At 46.1% G+C, this 20,758-nt stretch overlaps 2 protein-coding genes across 2 annotated transcripts; one reads left to right on the forward strand and one right to left on the reverse strand.

The window, feature by feature from the left end:
* Positions 1-782: 782 nt before the first annotated feature.
* Positions 783-5,313, reverse strand: NIFK (nucleolar protein interacting with the FHA domain of MKI67). Its single transcript, XM_082055135.1, has 6 exons — positions 5,144-5,313; positions 4,946-5,071; positions 3,933-4,041; positions 3,240-3,451; positions 2,422-2,502; positions 783-1,370 (listed from the first exon to the last, which is right to left on the reverse strand). The coding sequence occupies exons 1-6, from the start codon at positions 5,273-5,275 to the stop codon at positions 1,188-1,190; spliced, it is 843 nt and encodes a 280-aa protein (XP_081911261.1). The 5' UTR covers positions 5,276-5,313; the 3' UTR covers positions 783-1,187.
* A 129-nt stretch (positions 5,314-5,442) lies between these two features.
* On the forward strand, positions 5,443-15,978 carry TSN (translin). Its single transcript, XM_082055136.1, has 6 exons — positions 5,443-5,802; positions 5,871-5,964; positions 12,342-12,438; positions 13,237-13,352; positions 14,035-14,114; positions 14,473-15,978. The coding sequence occupies exons 1-6, from the start codon at positions 5,737-5,739 to the stop codon at positions 14,707-14,709; spliced, it is 690 nt and encodes a 229-aa protein (XP_081911262.1). The 5' UTR covers positions 5,443-5,736; the 3' UTR covers positions 14,710-15,978.
* Positions 15,979-20,758: the final 4,780 nt, after the last annotated feature.

Genomic DNA, 20,758 nt, shown 5'->3' on the forward strand with positions numbered 1-20,758 from the left:
ATCAACCATCTTACTCCATGAACAGTGGACAGCCCAGAGCCCTTTGAGCTCTCCTGCACAGCAGTGGGCTGCACAACAGGACCTCACCTTGAGCAGGGACACCTCTCAAGGTCATTCCTCGAGGCTGAGAGGATCCTGATCACATCAGATCCTCAGTGACTAACAGCATGCTGAACTTTGAAATCTTAGCCAAGTGATATAAAGGATTGATTGTGCATATATAATCCTTCAGACATATACCATTGACCAAGACTGAGGTTAAGTCTGGATGCAGCCACACCTAGACTCTTCTCTGAGAAGGAGTTTAGAATGCAACGGAGTCCTTTCTGAACCTCATGACTCAAGAGGTGGGGCTCCTTACCAGTGTTGTCTGACCCTGTCCTCTATGCAGTACACAACCAAGTTCACCCTGCCATCCACTCTTGTTAAATCAGTGACGCATTTACTACCAAACATTGTGAAATCACTGTTTTGTATCAAAAAACATATTGCTGCTCCTATCTTGCAAGTGAAGTGCATCACTCTTCCCACAACAGAGCAAAATCACTTCTATGCAAGTGTGTGAAGAATGAAAGCACAGCTGTGACTCCAGCTAAGTCACCAAAACAGCCACCGTGTCCTCCACAGCAGGGCATGCTCCCAAACACACCCCCTCTGCCTGCACAAGGAAAGGAATGGGAATCTTGAATGCGAGTGACTTCCTCTATGCGTGTAACTATGTGAGAACTTGCATGAAACAGAGACATTCAGTTAAACAGAAGAACCACCGCCAAGAGCCAAAACAATTGAAAAATGGTTATTTTTTTTTTATAACCCATCATTAATCATCATTAATTATAAATGTAAGACACAGCCCCCATCAGCAAGTTCTGAACGGACAGCCTCACGTTTTCTTTCAAAACAGCGAGTGCTAGAGACAAGTTATAGAACTAACTGAAGGTTCTGGCAGGACCGTAGGTTGTCACAGCACAGGCACTTCTGAGCACAGAGTCAAGAACATTTTCAAAAGCAGAGAAGACCATAGGTTCTCTGATGGCTAAAGAGGAGGGAGAGGATTTGTAAGTAGATTTCTTGCCTAGGAAAGACTGAAACAGTCTAGTCAAGACGAACCGAGCCAGGGCAGCAGAACCACCAGGTCAACCTCACCAGTTTCTGAGTTGAGGAAAAACACGGCAGTCATGAAAATGTTAAGTCTGTTTCTGTTTCTTCGAGTTTGGTCTTTTTCTTGGTCGCTTCTTTGGTCTCTGCACAGCATTCTTAACACTGGCAGGGGCCAGTCTGAGAGTTATTTCATTGTCCTCTGCGTCATCATCCACCTGAGCAGCTTTCCGGCGCTCGAGCACTGCAGGAGTGCAGACTGGAGTAGGATCCTGAAGAGATCAGAAAAACATGATTCATTGCAAAGCATCTGCCAAAGAAAGCTGTCATCTTCAAAGAAATATATGTGGAAGGCAGATGTAAATGAATTCACATTTCCTACCATGTCATTATGCACATTTGCTTTCTAAACTTTATATTTCCATACTCAAAGCACTAAGAAAGCCAAGAAGAAAAGAACCAAGAAAAAAAGTATGTTTGAGACTGGCATACAGAAATGCCACATTCAAGCCCACGGCAGAGCTGAGACATCCCAGCTTCGTTATCTCAGAAGTTCTCAGAACTCATTGTCCTCGTCACAACCAGCCCCAGTCCAATTATCACAAGTAAATCCAGTAACATTAAAAAAAAAAAATTAAAAAATAGAAACTTGCAACAGCGATGAAACAAAACAAAAAGGTTAAAAACTATCAGAGATTTCAGACTGTCAGTGCCCCAAATTTCAGTGCTGATGACCCAAGCCTCCCTTACATCCCACTGCAAGTTTTAGCTGGCATTAGTTCTCAAAATACTGGAACACCACACCTGGAGAGTGCAAGGGAGGAGGGACAGCATACGATATAAATGGACAGACAGCACCAGAGTGTACTAACGGTTCCTTTTTGTCAGAGCAGGCTGGTATTATAACATAGCACAGACTAACATAAGGATGGCAGCAAGCAGATCATCCTGCACCACTTTAAAGCACAGATGTAGGTGATGCAGAGGTGAGTGTGGAATGGTAGAGGCCGACAGCAACCACAGAGCTCCCTGGACGCACCATGGGATTAGTGCTGCTCGTGATAAGATGCTGAGCAGAAACCTTTGCTGATAAATAGTCCCACAGGAGAAAGAACCAAGAGGATCCAACCACCCTCCCCCATTGAAGAGTGTTAACACATCTCAAAGGAGCTACTTCTCTCACAAAAATCTCTCAAGCAAACTATGTCAAGGTTTTCAGGTGTTGAAATTAAAATGAAGAAACCAGTTGCAGGCGTGAAACATCTGCCCCAGTGTGAATGGTGGAGCATGGTGCTGGGCACCACCAGGGCTGTTGAGTCTTACCTGGCTGCTCAAAGACATGTTCAGTTTTGATTTCTTGGTTCTTTTAACTTTTTTTCTCTTTATGGAAAGCTCCTGTGCAGCCTAGGAAGCAAGACAGATCAGGCAGATCACTATAAACTTCCTTGTGTGAAGACACCATCACCTGTCTATAGGTTTCTTTGTTTCATAACTACAAAATCTTTGCTACAATAATTAGCTCTGAATTAATAAAATTACTTACAGTGCCACAGAGGTGATCTGGTTTGAACAAAACCACCCAAAGCAACATAAGAAAAGAAAAGCTGCTACTATGCATTGTAAAAAAATACATTAAACAGTATCGTTTAAAATTCAAGTACTTCAGCCACATGCTCCACAAATGAGCAATATGCTCAGTTTGCTCAGGCAAGGTCTAGGGATGGAAGCTCTAGTCTTGGGACCTGCCTTCAAACACCAACCCTGCCCAAGCCCCCCACAAGGCCTGGGAAAACCCTGCTGTTCTTCTGGGATCTACAGACAAATATGAAAAGCACAAGATATATATATATATATATATATATATGTGTATATATATATTATACAGAAGAAAAGGAACGTCTTCACTTTGCTGTTACTTATTTACTTCTCTAAAGGCAAACCCACACGCACCTATAGCATAACATGGCAACAGCACCACACCGATTTCCAGGAGCTTCTACACAGTTCTCAACACAAGTAAGTCTCCCTGGCGCTCCAGCTCTTTTACCAGTTCCTCATGAAACACATGATGTTATTGTATTTAGCACAAGCTTAGAAAAATGTTTTGGATAAAACAGTCATCAAAATAATGCCAAACTTACAAATCCCGGGAAGTCATAATTGAGCCCTTTTTCAGCCAGCCTCTTCCGTAAACGCTTCTCCTTCTGTAGCAGCCGCTTTGTCATCTTCGCCTTCTGAACGAGCGAGCGTATCTTATTGTACCTCCTGACCGCGGGCTGAGAAGGCTTCAGAAATCTTCTGTTACTGTTTTTGAAGAGGTTTTCATGAACCCTTTCAGGAGACATAAACTGACCTGTATCGTAAAGATACCAAGTTATGGCAGAGCTCCACTTCTCACCAAATGTACTCACATAACGCTGTTCAGTTCTCCTTGTAACACTATCCGCTGCTGCAGCAGAGTGCTAGTGCGGCATGTCATAAACAAAGAACATGGAAAGTAACTAAATATTCACTAATAAGAGAACTGATAATGGATAGAAGAAAAGAACCCCCAGAAAACAGTCAGATAAACTTATTTGTCAAAAGTTCATGCATATACAGCTCATAAGCTTTTACAGAGCAAGTGTCACTATCACCATATCTGAAAGAACTTGCTAATTTCATAAGTCTTTTAAGCAAAAAAATCCTCTATGTCTAACTACCCAGGCTGCACCTGCAACAATTACAAATACTTTCTCTCAAAAAAATGCAAGACTCTCCTAACCAAAAAGATAAAACAATAACCATGAATTTCCTCTGCACGTTTGAGGACTTACACTCCAGCTTATACTTACACTTTAGCAGTCTTTCAGAAAACAGGTAGTTGTTCATTGTGTCTGCAACAATCTTAGCAACGTCATCGGACTCAAACTCTATAAATCCGTAGCCTTTGCTAGCTCCAGTCTATAAACAACAGAAAGAAATCTAAAATGATGCTCGATACAGAAGAACTAATTTAAAATCACTTTATGCTTCCAAAGTCATAGCCGATTCTCAGCTACATACAAGTAAATTCATCATGTTCAGTGAATCAATGAAAAGCACCACATTCAGTTCTAAATTAGCAAGACATTATTCATAAATATATATTTGTATATGAAACAAACTGCTCAGCAATACCTACATGTTAAATAAAAGCCACCCTGCGTTGCTGTTGTTCTGTTGCTGTTACCAAGTGTATACAGCAACGTTATAATGCAACGATAAATCCAGAAATTAGACGTTACATTTACTAGCACAAAGCAACAAGAAAGCTAAAATGGAGTGTTTGCCGTGACATTTCACATTCTACCTTGAATTAGTGTATTCTGCCAACACTTCTCACATAAGTATATTTACTTATAGAACAAAAAGCGGGCTCTGTTAACTGTCACTGAAACTGCTTACTTGCAGTCACAGAGTCACAGCACGGTTTGGGTTGGAGGGCACTTTTAAAGATCATCCATCCCAAGCCCACAGTCAAAGCCTCACCCGCTATCGGCCCGACACTCGTTGGAAGCGCTATCGTTAGAACAAGCCGTTCCGCACGGCGCCCCCTCTGCCCGCTCGTCGAACTGCAGCTCAGGGCTCCACGCGGCGCGCATGGCGGGCGGAGCCCCAGGGAGACACACGGAGCTGCCAAAGGCCCCTCAGGCCAGAGTTAACTCAGCTCGTTCCCCAAACCGGCAGCCTGTGCAGGGAAGAAGCCTCACAGAGACCGCCCGGCCCCGCGTGAGGCGCGACCGCGCTGCTGTGTCTCAGGCCCTCAACAAGGTAAAACTGGCCAGTTCCGCAGCGCCCAGGCCCCTCAGCCCGGGCAGCGCTTTACCTTCTTACTCCTCGAGAGCCGGAGCCGCGTCACCGTCCCGAACTGCTGGAAGTACTCGTAGATCTGCGGCTCGCAGAGCCCCCGCGGGAGGTGCCCCACGTACACCACGCCCGGCGTCAGCTCCTCCTGCGGGCACAGAGAACGCGTCAGGTCGGGCCGGGCCGGACTGCCCCCGCCCCGCCGCAGGGCCCCGCTCACCTTGGCCGCCCGGTTGTTGCGGACCCGCTGCACCTTCTGCTGGACCTCTCGCTGCAGCCGCGGCTCCAAGGCCAGGAACGACGCCGACGGCGACGCCGCCGCCGGTGCGGGCGCAGCCGCCTCCGCCGCCATGCTGCCGGCCTCGCCGCCGCCGGAAGCGCGTCACTCCGCTAGCACGCGGTGTCGCGAGGGGGGCAAGGGCGCGCAGGCGCAGAGCAGCGGGGCGCTGTCTCCTGGCAACGGCGCTTCCCCGTGCGGCCCCCCGGTCCCGCCGCGCGCCGTCGCGTAGCAACGCGCCGCCGTCACCAGGCAGCGGGGCTCTCGCGCGGCTGGGCGGGACGACGGCGTCCCCGGGCCCACCCCGCCGCACCGGGAGGGGGGCCCGAAACACGGACACTCCGTCCGGGGCGAGCAGCTCCCCACGGGCACCCGCCTGCGCCGCCTTCTCCGCCGTCTTCTGGCTCATCCGGCCGCTCAGGCACTGAGCAGGGCAGCCCGGCGCGGCGCGGTGAGGCAGTGCGCGGGGCAGCCCCCGCGCCGGCGGTACAAAAGGCCCTCTGAGGGCCTGAGTAGTGGGAGGTGGTGGCAGCATCATGTCGGTGAGTGAGATGTTCATCGCGCTGCAGAGCGTCCTCACCGCCGACCAGGACATCCGAGAGGTGGGTGCGGGCCGGGCGGGGGCCGCGGCGGGCGCGGGGCACCGGCTGACGGCGGCCTGTCCCCGCAGGAGATCCGGCGGGAGGTGCAGGCGCTGGAGCAGACGGCCCGGGAGATGCTGACGCTGCTGCAGGGCGTGCACCAGGGACCCGGCCTGCAGGACGGTGAGCGCGGCCGGGCCGGGACCGGGACCGGGAGCGGGGAGGAGCGGGGGAGTGGCCCCCGGGGTACACGGCTTCCTCAGTCGCGGGCGCTGCTTTTCCAGGTTTCTGTCGCCCGTGGGCGCTCCTGAGGTGTCACAAAAGTTTGGCTTGTCTAGTCTAGCCCCGTGCCAAAAGCAGGAACATCTTCAAGCAGATCAGGTTGCTCGGAGCCCCATCCAGCCTGGCCTGGGGTGTCCTCAGGGATGAGGCATCGACCACCTCTCTGGGCAACTGGTGCCAGTGTTTCACCACCTTCACTGTTAAAAAAATTCTTCCTTTTCTCTAGTCTGAATCTCTGCATTTGTAGCTTTTAACCATCACCTCTTGTTCTGTCACAATATTGCCCTTCTAAAGTCTGTCCCCATCTTTCTTATAGGCTCCTCTTAAGTACTGAAAGGCTGCAATAAGGTCTCTCCAAAGCCTTCTTCAGGCTGAACACCCCCAGCTCTCTCAGCCCATCCTCACAGCAGAGCTGTTCCAGCCCTCTGATCATCTCAGTGGCCTCCTCTGGCCTCTCTCCAGCAGGTCCATGTCTCTCCCATACTGAGGGCTCCAGAGCTGGACACAGGACTCCAGGTGGGGTCTCACCAGAGCAGAGGGACAGAATCACCTCTCTTGACCTGCTGGCCACACTCCTTTTGGTGCAGCCCAGCATACAGTTGGCCATCTGGGCTGCAAGCGCATATTGCCAGCTCACGTCCAGTCTTTCAGCCACCAGTGCCCCCAAGTTCTTATCCTTAGGGCTGCTCTCAAAACAGTATTGGTCCCAGTACAGACACCTGAGTGACACCACTTGTTACTAGTGGTTGTGTCATTGACCACCACTCTCTGGGTGTGACCATTCAGCCAGTTCCTCATCCACCGAACAGCCCACCCATCAAATCCATACTCTCTGGTTTAGAGAGAAGGATGTTGTAGGGGGCCATGTCAAAGGCTTTACAGAAGTTCAGATAGATGACATTTGTAGCCCGTCCTTTGTCCACTGATGTAGTCACTCCATCATAGAAGGTGACTAAGCTGGTCAGGCAGGACTTGCCTTTGGTGGAGCTGTGCTGGCTGTCCCGAACCACCTCTCTGTGCTCCATATGCCCTAACACAGCTTCTAGGAAGATCTGTTCCATGATCTTCCCAGGCATAGAGGTGAGGCTGATAGGTTGGTAGCTCCCAGGATCCTCTTTTCTACCCTCTTTAAAAATGGGTGCAATATTTCCCTTTCTCCAGTCACGAGGGACTTCACCTGACTGCCAGGGCTTTTCAAATATTATGGAATATCAGCTTGGCAACTACATCAGCCAGTTCCCTCAGGACTCTGGGATGCATCTCATCTGGTCCCACGGACCTATGTACATTCAGGTTCTGTAGGTGGTCACGAACCTGATCCTCGCAGTGGGAGGGACTTTGCTGCCCCAGTCCCTGTCTTGCAGATCATTTTCTACCTGAAGTGTGGGAAGAGAGCTCGCCCATGTAGACTGTGGCAAAGAAGTTGTTGAGTACCTCAGCCTTCTCCTCATCCATTGTTACCAGTTTACCAGTCTTGCTCATCGAGGGGGCTACACTTCCTTTGACCTTCCTTTTCTGTAGAAACCCTTCTTGTTGTTTTTTTTGTCTCTTGCCAAGTTCAGCTTCAGCTGCACCTTGGCCTTCCTGACCCCATCTCCACAACCTGGCAGTGTCCCAGTGTCCCTGTCCTCTTCCCAGGATCCCTGTCGCTGCTGCCACTGCCTGTGCTTTTCCTTCTTGTGTTTGGTTTGACCAGCAGGTCTTGCCTCGGCCGTGCCAGCCTCTTGCCCTCCTTAACTGATTTCTTACACCTGGGGATTGTGAGCTCTTGTGCTTGATAGAAAGTGTCCTTAAAGATCTGCCAGCTCTGTTCTGCTCCCTCATCCCTGAGGGTGGGTTCCCAGGGAATCCCGTTGGCTGACTCATTGAAGAGCTGGAAGTTTTGCTTTTCTAAAATTCAGTAACCTGTGTGAGCTTCTTGGTGGCTGCTGAGGGTGGGGAGGGAGTAGCTGAGAGGTTTCCTGCCTGATAAGTAGAAAAGCTGCTATTTCTCCTAAGGAAACACTGTTCTTTCCATTTCTCCCCTCCTCAGCTGGTGTTTTGCTGGGTGTTCTTTATGCAGGAGTTCCCTGTCTGCATTGCTGAATTGGCTCATATGTTACCCTCAAAGTGACATGCATGTAGATTTTTTTTTTTGTCATTTTAGCGTCATCTGTTGGACCTTTGTATCCCCTTCCTCACCTCTTCACTGCCTCCCCCCAAAAAAAAGCTGTGATCCTGAATGCTCTGAGAGGTGTTCAGGAATGTGTGGGGAGGGGGAGTGTTAATCTGGTTTGTGTAAGATTCTGTATCTCTTTAATATTGCAAAGTATAAAGGGCATGTGGAAAGCTGATAAAGCAGGACCTGTCCTTGATGTATGTTTGAGTGACAACTGGAGTTGTTCTGCTGTGTTTGAGGCTTGGGTTGTAGGCAGCCTGGTTCCTTGCTTTCAGTGCAAATTTGTTGAAGATGTTTGACAGAATGTTTCTGGGCCAAGCTGTTTCCTCCAGGGCATGAGAACAGCACTACAGACCTGGATGTCAAATGCGCTCTTTGTGCTCCCACACTTCCATTTTCAGACTTATGGGTGAAATTACTGGATTAAACAAGATTTTTCCCTTTAAATATGTGACTTACAAGCTAATTTTTTTAAGTCAATATTTGCTGAGGAGAAGCAACCATTCTGACTTGCTTGGAAATTCTTGAGTGGAATTTGGGAAGGGGAGAAACCTGGCAGGCCACCCTTGGAAGGTAAATAGAGGAACAAACCCCACCAGGTGCTGTTTGATTCACCTGCAGAGCTGAGTGGTGGTTCTCAGCCCGATGGTGCCTACCAGCACACTCAGGCTGGAGGTGGAGACCTGGAATTTCTGGCCTCTGGGAGGGTACGTGTTTAGCAACCTGCCACACCTGAGGTTTGACCTCTGCTGGCAAGTGCCACTTCCACCTACTTTGGAAATTTGGCAGTGCTAAAAATTGGAACTGCTAATTGGTTAATTTACACAATCATTCACTCACTTTTATGTTGAGTAAACATGTGGATGTTGTGACTGTTTTGCGTGGGTATCAACACCAGGGGTTGCTTTCCAGCATTTAGTAGTAGAGACCCATGTCTGGCTTGGTTTATTTTAATTTGATTGTTAATTCCAGGGGAGAGCTGGTCCTGCAACATGCGGACTGACAAGAGATTTGGAACAGCTGGGGAAAAAAAAAACAGCTCTGCTTATAGTTCTTGTAATACCAGAGATAATGAGTACATGCTTAATAGGCTGGGAGATAACTCATCATAATAGACCTGTCAGTTTGTCATCAATTACAAGCATAATAAAGAAAGTCAATAGACATTTACATTAATAAAGGTTTACAGCAGGATAATACAGTACCAATTAACAGATTGTTAGGGGGATAAATAGCACTTGTCAAATGTCACATATTTAGACTACTGCTTTATCTGATAATGGTTGTAGTGCTGCAGTGTAGTGTGCTTAAATGGCTGTTTGGCTTTACTACAGCATCTCATTTGAGTCAGTACCACATTTTTACTTAGAAAGTAGAATTATTCTTCCTTAGTAAATTTAAAAGGGATAAACTATGACTCAGCTATGAAAGAGAGGATTATTCATTGCAACAGAGTTTTGGCTAGACTTTGTAGCATCAAGATTTTTTTTTAGCCTTATATTTATTCTGAGACGTAAGGAAGCTATTAACACTATTAATAAATCATACTGAAATATAAGAATGTTAAATGGATAAACTAATTTTAAAAAGCAAAAATATTATTAATTACCACAAGTTATCAGGTCACAGAGTAACTAATGATGCCTGGTGACTGCAGCTGTAGTGCTGTGGATGGTTCCAGCTGGTGGTGCTGCTGCTGCTGACAGAAGCTGTGTTGCCTGTTGTGTCCCATCCCTCATGCCAGCATAAGTGGGAGATAATTCTTTCTCCCACAGGCTGCTGGTTGATCCTTTGTAATAATTCTTGCATCATCACTTCAGGTAGAGGGATGACAACTCAAGGAGACAACAGAGCCAGTGAAAAGGGTTTGGACTGGGTGAGCAGTCTCCTACTGGAGAAGGGGAAGTGGTGGCATGAGTGCTGTTCATAGAACTATGAGGTGTCTGGAAGCTGGATGCAGATGAGTTTTCTGCATCAGTTAGTGGTATTTAAAATGTTATCTTACACAATGCCTTTCCTCTGCTTTTCAGGGATTTAACATACCTCTTGGCTAAACCTGTTTTCATCAAGGTTTTTGTCCAGCCTCTACAGTAGTGGGGCAGCCACCTGCCTCCAGACAAGCTGTCTCATGGTGATGGCTTCTCTGTGGTCTCTCTGCACCGAGTGTGAGACTGTGTTTAGCTGCGGGATCAGCACTTTTGTTTGTAGCTGTTATTCAAGTGTGGGGAAGGGAAGGAAAACCAGCAGAGCCTCAGCATGGCAGCCTCCAGAAACAGGCTTACAGGATCTTTCTTCTGCTCTGTCTGCTCCCTGGCCAAAATGGAGCTTGAGAACTGCTCAGAGAGCCGCTCAGGGCAGCGTGTGCTGCAGCCTGCTGTTAGCTGACACGAGTGTGAGTGACAGGGGATTTGGACTGCCCAATTTAGGAAAACATCAGTGGTGAATATCCAAGGATGCTTGAGGATAGTTTGGAGTTGCGATGTTATGAGTGAATTGTTGGACAGCGTCTGAAACTTTACAGTCAAGATTGTTGTGGGTTTTTTTTTGTCACAGGTTCCTTTGGCAGAAGCCAAAATGGAGATTTACTTCTTGCCCTGTCCCCAGCTGCTCACAGGACTGAGGCAGGCACCAGAGTTTGAGGACAGTGTTCAAAGGGCAGCTGTCAGTGAGCTTCACACACTTCCTTCCTTCTGCCTGCCACATGGAGCACTTCCACCTTCTGCTTCCTGAAGCTTTTAAGTGCCCCCCCACTTTTTTTTTTTTCAACAGCAGTGATGGTTTATTAATTGAATTAAGTGGGTTTTTTTAAAAAAAATACACTTAAATGACTCTTAGTAGGGCTCGTTTGATAAAACCTATGCATTGTAGCTTTCAGGTTTAGCTTCTATGATCTTGTTTCAATAATCCCAGCTTCTGTACATCAAAATGCAGGAGAACCTGTTAGGTTGATCTTCTGTCTTCCTTGGGTCAGGGCCAAGATTTCTGAGAAGGCTGTGGTTACCAAGTTAGACTAGTTCTGTTGGGCCCTGGTACTGTGGGTGCAGTGTGGCTGTAACTCCTGTCAATAAACAGCAGGTGGCAGTGGGTGGTATGCAAACAAGGGACAATTTCTCCACAGAGGTATTCCGTATGTTGGGCAGGCTGAAACCCACTTTCTTCAAATACATTGCTTGAAAGCAGGAAATGCAGTTTCCTGAAGGGATGTTGCACCTCATCTAACCTAACTCTGATTGATAAGAAAAAATATTGTAAGATTTCAAAATAAAGAAAGAAAATCTTTCCCTTTGGCTGTATGAGTTGCTTGGTGGCCCTGTGTGGTACGGGTATGCTTTGGGGCCAGCTGCAGCATGCAGTGCTGTTCTGTTGCTTGTGATCTGGTGGTTCTCTTTTCTTCTTTCCTCTGTTGCCTCAGATGAGGTCTTATACTTGACACCCTTTTCAGCCTTTCTTTGTTTCTACTTGTCATCTCTCCTTCAGCACTGCTTGTTTGTCACCCTGCTCAGCGTGTCACCAGGCACTTAGCTTGTAGGTTCAATCCATAGGCAGACACCACATTGACTTTTATGTTCCTCTGTTTCTGCCTCCGGCCATTCGTAATTCCTCGTTGCCTCTTGGTCCACAGGCTGTCTGACCTTTCCAGTGCTTTCTTCTGTCAGTGCCTGTTACAGAATGGGGTCTTCCTCCATGACTTAAGTTATGAGCAGTTATGAGTCATGATTACCAGTAATTCTTAAATACCTGGAGCATCTTATTTCAAGTTGGAAACTAAGGACTAGAGCTTCATCCCTGGAAATGTTTAAGGCCAGGCTGGATGGGGCTCTGAGCAACCTGATCTGGGTGAACATGTCCCTGCTCATTGCAGGGCATCTGGACTAGATGAGCTTTGAAGGTCCCTTCCAACCCAAACTGTTCTAAGATTAGACAGCACGAAACTCAGGATTATTTCTTGTCTACCTGTGTGACTCATGTTGTGACAGCGAATATCTCTTAGACTGATTCTGAATGTCAGTTGACTGTCTTGGACAACAAAGCAGCATAAACAGCACTGTCTACACGAGAAAACTGTTCACAAAACCCTGTTCTCTGTCAAGGACTGAATGTTGCGCTGTTTCTTTTTCAGTACCAAAGAAATGTCAGAAGGCTCGTGAACACTTTGGTACAGTGAGAACACAGCTGGAATCTCTGAAGACCAAGTTTCCTGCTGATCAGTATTACAGGTGTGCAGGACCACACACAGCCAGACATTGCCTGGGCATGTTGGGCATCATTACTTTGGAAGAGTTGTTTAAAGGCTTGTGAGCCCAGTGCTGCTTTCTGTTTGAAAAGCAAATCGTGGTAGAGAAGTGAGGTTTCTATCAGCATAAGTAAAAAATGCTTTGGCTCTAAGGCTTTATAACTTCTCACTAAAAATGTCCAGTATTTAATTATTTTTATATTTTTTTTTTAATGAAAAGGGATATTTAAGAAACTGATGTTCTGTTGGAGCTGCCCCTGTTTCTGGGAGCAGAGCATTTGCTGCTCCATTAATTTCAGTTAAGTTAGGCTTGGGGCATTTCTGAAAACAGAGCTCTAAATCTGTCATGAAATGGCTGCTTGTTACTGCAGATGCTAAATGAAGTTGTCACCTTTGTGTTTTGTTTGCTGCCAGAAGGGGACAGTGTCTAGCCAGAACATTTCAAAGAACAAGAATCTTGTCAGCTTAAATCTACTGAGGGAAGATGGGAGGGAGAGGAAAGCCCCCATGTCTTGTGGGCACAACAACCTGAAAGTTCTGTGAACTGAGTAGTTGTGAGAGGTGTGAGCAAATGCTTGTGTCCAGCGTAGTGTCCTGGGGAGAAGTTGTGGAGTGCTAAGGGGACGACTTTAAGCTGGTGGTGTCTTGATAAGCCAAAAATATTGTAGAGTGCTATGCATAAAGGTGGAAAACATAATGTATACATAATGTATGCTTGTTACTAACGCTCCAGTAATAGATGTTACTTATTTATACCTTGACTTGATGTTTACTTCAACAGATTTCATGAGCACTGGAGGTTTGTGCTTCAGCGACTGGTGTTTCTGGCAGCATTTGTAGTTTACTTGGAGTCAGAATCATTGGTGACCCGAGAGGCTGTTGCAGAAATACTTGGGAGTAAGTTGATGTTGTAACTAAAGAGAAAAAACTTGTCATGTTTTTAGACATTGTAGCTCTCAAAGGTATAGGGAAACAGCAGAACTTATTCATCCCAAGAAGCTGGTTCTAAAATGGTATTTGTTTTTGTTATATAAATAAATTCTTTTAGAGGGTGAAAACCAGCAAACCCAATGTGAACAGAAACATTCATTCATTAATAAGTTCTTCGTCAATGAAGAGTCTTCATTCAAATTGCCTAAATATGAGAAAAGAAAATACAAAGACGAGAGCTTATTTTTCTGACTTTTTTGCTTTTGGTGTTTAAAAAGTGTGGAAAACAGGTTAAATTTTTGTATTGTAAGAGAACTGTGTCCATCCGGAGCAAATGATAAAAAAATCAAATATTTTTCTAAAAAACAAAATCACTACAGACCCCTCTCCTGTATATTAATGTAAATTGAGTTTTACTGTTGGATCAATTATAACCTATTGCACATCCAGCTGAGGATGCACGAGATGCTAAATTGAAATGCTGAGAAGAGGCGTAATTACATCATGTACAGGAAAGGCTGACTTTTATTTTGTAATAATATTTCATAAATTTGATATTTCAAATTAGCTTCAGTAAACAAATGCAATTTCAGCTTGCTGGCTTTGCTTGTGTTCAGTACCACCTGATTACTGCTCTGCTTTTCCTTAGTTGAAGCTGACCGGGAGCGGGGCTTTCACCTGGACATTGAGGACTATCTTTCTGGTGTATTAACTCTTGCCAGTGAGCTGGTAAGGAAGATTTTCATGTGTACATTTGGATTGAAACTGACCTGAAAAAATAGAGTAATGTGTTTTCTAACTTTCCCAAGCTGTTTCTGGAAGTTATGATACAAAACACCTTGATCTGAACTTCTAGGAAACTGCTTCTCTGTGTGTCAGAATTGTTCCTCACTGATATTTTAAGATTTAAAGTAGTAGCTTGATTGAACATCCAGGATTATGGTCAACAGAAAGGTAGATCTAAAATATAAATAATCTGACTGCCTGGAACAAAACGACTTCATTTGGTGCAGTAACTGATGGGAGTAGTGATGTGATTTGAGTGGGTTCTTCTACTGATGTTCTCCTGTGTGTCTTCCTCTTATAGGCCAGACTGGCAGTGAACAGCGTCACAGCTGGTGATTATTCTCGCCCTCTCCGCATCTCAACTTTCATCAACGAGCTGGATTCTGGCTTCCGTCTCCTCAACCTGAAGAACGACTCCCTGAGGAAACGTTATGATGGCCTGAAATATGATGTCAAGAAAATTGAGGAAGTGGTTTACGACTTGTCAATTAGAGGACTCAATAAGGAAGCAACAGGTGGTGCGGGTGGAGAGAAGTGAAGGATGCTCATTAATAGCATCACCGATTACCTCAGATGGTTGCCAATTGAGGAAGCATGCCAGCAAAGCCTTCCTACAGTAGTTTAGAAGAACTGCAGCTGAAAGCTGCTCTCTATTTTCTTACAAAAGGTGTAGTACGGGTGTTAGATCTCAATGTTGTGTAAAATCGTGTCTAGATTAGGGCAGGAGGCTCCCTGTTTCCAGTGGATTTCCTCTGTCAAAACACACGGTGCTGTTCTGTGCACAGCAGCAATAGCAGCCAGTGACTCCCATGAGCTGAAATTCTCCTTAGTTCGGCAGCGTTGTCACACTCTGTCCCTGCTCACACTCCAAAGGTGTGTGCAGAGCACGCAGCTCAGTGCAGTACGTGTGATGTTTTAAAAAGCATTGTGTAAATATCTATACATTTAAGACACTTTTTTGCTTTTTTAAATTTCCACCTACTTCACTAAGTTGAACTGATTTGCATAACTGCTTATTAGCCAGATGTTTTAAATGGCTTATGTGTCCCGCTTAATTGAGAAATTAGTGAAAATATTCCCAAGAATTTCTCCATTGGAACTGGTATATTGTAACCCAGCACATCTCTCCTTTTTTTTTCTTCAAGATTTGTTATCAGGGAGAGCAAGGTTTTCTCAAACATCTGCTCTTCACTGGCTGGTATTTGTTTTTCTGACATGAGTCAATGTTGAGTTCTAATATGATCATTTGCCTTGAGCACTTGGTGGAACCTTTTTTTTTTAACTACCAAGGTTTCTGAATAGACAAGAGTTAACTGATAAACTTGCAGGTAGCATCTGAGTTTAACAACCTGTATAGGCCACAACTGTATCTGTGTCCTGCGATTCAAAAAAAAAAAAAAACAACCCCAAACCATCAAAACTATAGTTCATGTACTGAAATGTTTGTGTCCTCAGAAAAGAAGAGATTACCAGCTTCAGGTAGTTTGCATGTAAGATGTTTGCAAACACCAGCAGCCTCTTTCATTTGTGTCAAGGGACAGACCCTCACCTCCCAGTGTCTTTGTCCTCTTGTCCTAAATGACTTGAGTTTTCCTGTTCTGGTGCAGCAGGGTTAAGGAGAAAAACTGACTTCTTCAGGAGGATGAACACAAACAGTCATGTTTATGTGGGGTTTGTTAGTGTTTCATTTTGTTAGCAAAGGTCTCCCAATGTTTCAGTTAGGGTTTTGGTTTTATTATTGGGGAAAAATGGTTTCTTGGTTATTTTGGCCAATAAAAGCTTTTTTTTTTTTCTGGCCATTTGGTAACTTTGCCTGTTGTCTGATTATGTTATTTGCTTCCCTTCCTGAGTGTACTGTGAAGTATCATAAGTTCAGCCTTCAGCTGTACTTGAACTAGAATAGAACTCCTTGCTTTGGCTCTATGCTGTTGAGTAACCCACTCTGACCCACTGGTGAGTGGAGCCTAAGTCAAGCTGCAAACGTTTCATAGGCTTTTATTATTATTGGTTTTTATTTATTATTATTTTTAATTTTGACCTATTTCACCAAGTAAAACAGCAGAGGTATGGAGCAGTGTATGGTGTGGCAAGGTTCATCTTCAGAGCATCTCATCATCTTTCGTGTTTGTCCTCATCCTTTGTATCTGATGTCACAAAACATAGGGAGATGGCAATATCAGTCTTTCACAGCTGACAAAAAGAGGGTGTAACTTCCTGAGCCTCATGGCAATGCGACCAGCTTTCAAAGTCATTCTTTGTTCTTGCCCTGTGCCACTGTTTGCATCATTCTCACTTTAACCCTGTGGAGGTGGGAGGAAGGAAGAAGCTTAAGCCAGCTCTGCTGCTAAATCTAGAGACTGAAGGTGAAACAACACTCTAAAACCTCATGACACAACTGTGCAGACCAGGGTCACACAGGAAATGTGTGGGAGCAGGGGAGTTAGTGAAAGTTTCCTGAGCATCATTCTGATGTCTCTTGGCTTAGAGGACTCCTGGGATGTGGGACTGGGATGTGAGGCTGTGTGGCAGCACAGGTGTTTAAGGATTTGTACTGGCTTGTGTCCCAGGTGCTCTGGTTGCATTTGGTCACAGAGCAGGTCTGTTTCCTGACATGGGATCTCATGTGCTGCACACAGCTTTTGAGTAGATCCTAGAATTGCCCACTCTTGTATATTATGGGGTTTCTGAGAGCTGGTGGAGATACTGTGGGAGGGACAACTGGAAGAGCAAGTCTCTTACCCAGGGCTTATGATGTTGGCAAGGTGTGGGATCCTTCTGTCTAAGGCTCTGTGAGGAGCAAGTGCCTGAAAAAGAGATGCTCCAGTGTTGTGTTCCTGGTGTTTAGCAAATGCCTCATTCTTTCCTGTTAGTAGGTTTTGGGAGAGCATGGCATGGTTCTCTGGAAAACCATCATTTGCAAGAGCCAAGCTGAGTGGTGCATTCCCAAACTACATCTGGGGAAGGGAAAAAGAAACAGCAAGGTTTCTCCCTAGGCTGCAGCAGGGAGAGCTGAGAAAGTGCTTTTTGTAGCTTCCTCTGCATGAATGTTGCCTGTAGGACCTTGTGGCCTTGATCACAAACCTGCAGATTACTCTGGTTCTAAATGATCAGTGTTTCTGTCCCAGAGCTGGGAGCAGATGGAAGAAGGGAGGACCCAGAAGGACTTGAGTAGGGGTCTGTCTTCTCTGACCCTTCCCCTTCCCAGGGAGCGGGCTGGGCAGCGGGGGAACAGCAGTGAGAAATGGAGCTCGGGGGGCTGCAGAAGCTTGATGGCTCATAATGAATCAGAAGCACTTGAACTCTGAACAAATAACTCCTGTTGTTACTGAATGGGCTGCGCAGCGTGTGCTGGCGGCTGGGAGGGGAGTGAGTCAGTGCAGGAGCACCGGAGAGTCTGACTCAACAGCCAGCACAGCTATTCTGTGAGCCACTTGAGCCTAAGAGTGTTCCAGGGAGCGCTCTCCTGGATCATCTTTGTATTCACTTGTTTGTTTTTTGGGTTGGTGTTTTTTTTTCCCCATCTTGACGTAATTTCTGTGGGTTTTCTTTATTTCAGTAAAAAGGGCACTTAAATAGCTGATGAACTGCTCTTTATTTATAGCACTGCCTGTTCAACCCCTGCATATCAATGGAAGTGCTGACCTGAAACCATTTGGGAAACAGGTGAACAGAGCTCCATGGCACAGGATGCAGGGACCTCAGGGCTGGTTGCCACACTGGGCTCTGTCTGCTGGGATTGATTAACTGCAGCCTGAGTCCAGCAACGTCTTTAAACTGGCACTTATTAAAGGACATGTTATCACCTCCACGCTGCCCTTTTCTAGTGCCAGCATACGGCTTTGTGCAGTGAACTGGATCAAGGAACAGATCCAGCTGAAATAATCTTTATTTTTCCATGGTGTTTGCTCCCAGTCTGGTTCACCGCACAGTCCCGCACATGCTGTGCCAGTGTGGAGGGAGGCTTCTTCCTTTCCCTGCTGTGCCAGTTTTCAAGCCTTCACTCAGCTGTAACGTGATGTGGTAAACTGTCTTGATTTTTCTTGCAGCAATTTAACTGCTTCCTGTTTTGTTAGGATTATCAAGGATTTTCTCTTTGGGTAAATAACTTCCCTTCGTTTTACTGCAAAGTGATGACTTGGGTGCTATAGAGGCTCATTCACATTTTTCTGCTGATAAGGTCATTAGACACCAAGGCAATTAAGGAGAGCAGAAGATGGACGTGGATGACTCCTGGGGTCTGTGTGTAGATACCGACCTGTTACTCACCAGCAGCCTGTCTTCCCTCAATAACATACCGTCTCTTGCTGGATGCTGCGGTGCAACTGTACTAAAGTGTGTGTAGGTGCTATTCAGAGAGGCTCCCGCCTGCTGAGTTCATGGAGTGTCTTTAAGCAAGTGTTTGATTCTGAAAGGAATAGTCCTTTATGGTATATCCCTCCTGTATGCATGCTGTGGGTCAGGCATGAATTACCTGGAGACGGGTATCTCCTTGCAGGCTTCTCCACCTCTGTTTATTGTCCCTTCAAACTGCAGTGCTTCTGGCTCACACTGGTTAGCCACCACTGGAGCATTGCCCAGCCCAAGGGGATGTCCTAAAACCAGTCCTTTCTTGCAATAATGGGCAATACACTCACTCCTTGTCTGAATGCTTGTTCGCTTGCATGTTGCTTCTGTTGGGGGAAAATGTAAGAGCCTGAGGCCTGCAAGGCTGCTGTCTGCTCCCTGAGAAGCCTGCTGGCTCCCATCCTGCTGTGGACAGCATCTGGCTGCCTCCAGGTCTGCGCTGGGGCCCTCTGCAGTTCTCACAGGCTTCTGTGAAGCCTGATGACCACCAGAGCTCTTTGGAGACCTCAACAGGGATGGCAGAAAGCATAAACGGAAGATAAAGCCTGAGATTTCAGCCCCTGGGAAACAGTCCAGGGCTATAAGGCCTTATGTTCTTTGCATGTTTTGGTTATCCCAGGCATCAGTCACGGGATCTGCTTGGTGACTTTCTTGTGACCTCCAGGCTTCCCGCTCTCATCTGCCAGCCCTCTCCACAACACCCAGAGGTCTTTGATGCGGGTCCTCCCAAGGATGTGATGCTGGCACTGCAAGGGAGGTTCCTGCACTAGGAGGGAAGGGTTCAAAAGCACCTGGGGCTCCACCACTGCTGAAATAAAGGGTTCCTTTGGCTCCTCTGCAGAGCACCTTCCCTGGGTGGGCTATTGGCAGTCTGGGTCTTCTCACCTGCAGCTGAGATAATTTCTCAGTGTTGCAAAGCCTGTGCTACAGCAGGATTTGAGCTGGAGAGTTGCAAACTGCTGTGTAACTGCTCCCAGTCAAGCCTGGGCAGAGACCAGTGCTGGAGGATGCTCTGCCTTTGTTCTGATTCCTCATTGGGGTTCTCCACTCTCTGTTGAAGAGGACCCTTCATGTTCCTGCTGCTCAGCCTTTTCCATCTGTGTTTAAGAGATGTTTCCCTTTGGGGACCACCTTCAGCTTCCTGCAGGAAGTGTCTTTTTTCTTCTAATGAGTGCCTTTGGGGTTTGCCTAGAGGTTTTGGACTGTGCAGTGGTATTGTCAAAACGTTTTGTTTTGCTTTTTTTTAATGGCTTGTACCTGTCTCTAGTCATATCGTCATATTGATATTCTGCAGTAGCCTCTGTGAGAAATAAAGTAGTTTCTTTGTCTGCTTGCCTGGTAAGACTTTTTGCTCTGTCATATTCCACTGTAGTGACAGAAGGTCACTCATCAGTGACAGTGAGAGCTTGGATCTGATCTCTGTCAAGACGGTTTCCTCCATTGCTTTTGGCTCCAGCTTTTTCCAATTTCAAGTCAAAGAATGTCAGCCTAATTCCAGCTTAATCTCACCTGGTTCCCCAGCACACATTTAAGAGGAGACAGCTACAGTAGCTTCTTGCTGCCAGACCAAAGCTGGCATTCCCTTTCAGATGTGTTCTTATTCACACAGTGAAGACCAATGCTGAACGTCCCTTGCCCACCCTCACTTCTGTTACAGAAAATCAGGAATGTACAAGAAAACCACAAAACAGAAGATCTCTGAACTAAAGTAGAAGTCTCTTCCCTCTAAAGTATTTGCTCTGTGTCCCTGTGTTTCTTCAGTCTTTCCCACTCAGCCTGCTGACTCTTAAAGCAGCTGTTCCTCATTTCTTTGGGACTTCATCTCAGAGGGGGCTTTTAATCCAGTGTTGTGTCTCCTCACATCTGCCTTCTGAGTTCAAAGCTACACGGACTCTATGATGAAGACTGCCTGTTGTTGTTTTCCTGGTAAATGACCAGTAAGACTCATCCTAAATTCTTGTTAAAGCTGATTTATGAGTTCTGATTAATCAATGGAGCAATCAATTTGGCTTTTTTTTTTCCCTTAATGTGGTACTTCCAGAGAGGCCTGCTTGTACTCACAAGGTAAGCTCAGTGGGCATGAGTTTTGAGAAGTAATCTTGTCAGTCATGACTTCTGAGAGGCATAAAAATATTACAGAGCCCTAGGATGGCCAGTTTGTAACAAATAATTGCTTTCTTGGCTTACAGACAACCCTGTTCCCAAGTACCCGGGGTTATAATAGTATCTTGTCAGGTTTGTTA

The sequence above is a fragment of the Streptopelia decaocto genome, assembly GCF_964273445.1.
Source record: "Streptopelia decaocto genome assembly, chromosome: 6".
Classification (NCBI taxonomy): Eukaryota; Metazoa; Chordata; class Aves; order Columbiformes; family Columbidae; genus Streptopelia; species Streptopelia decaocto.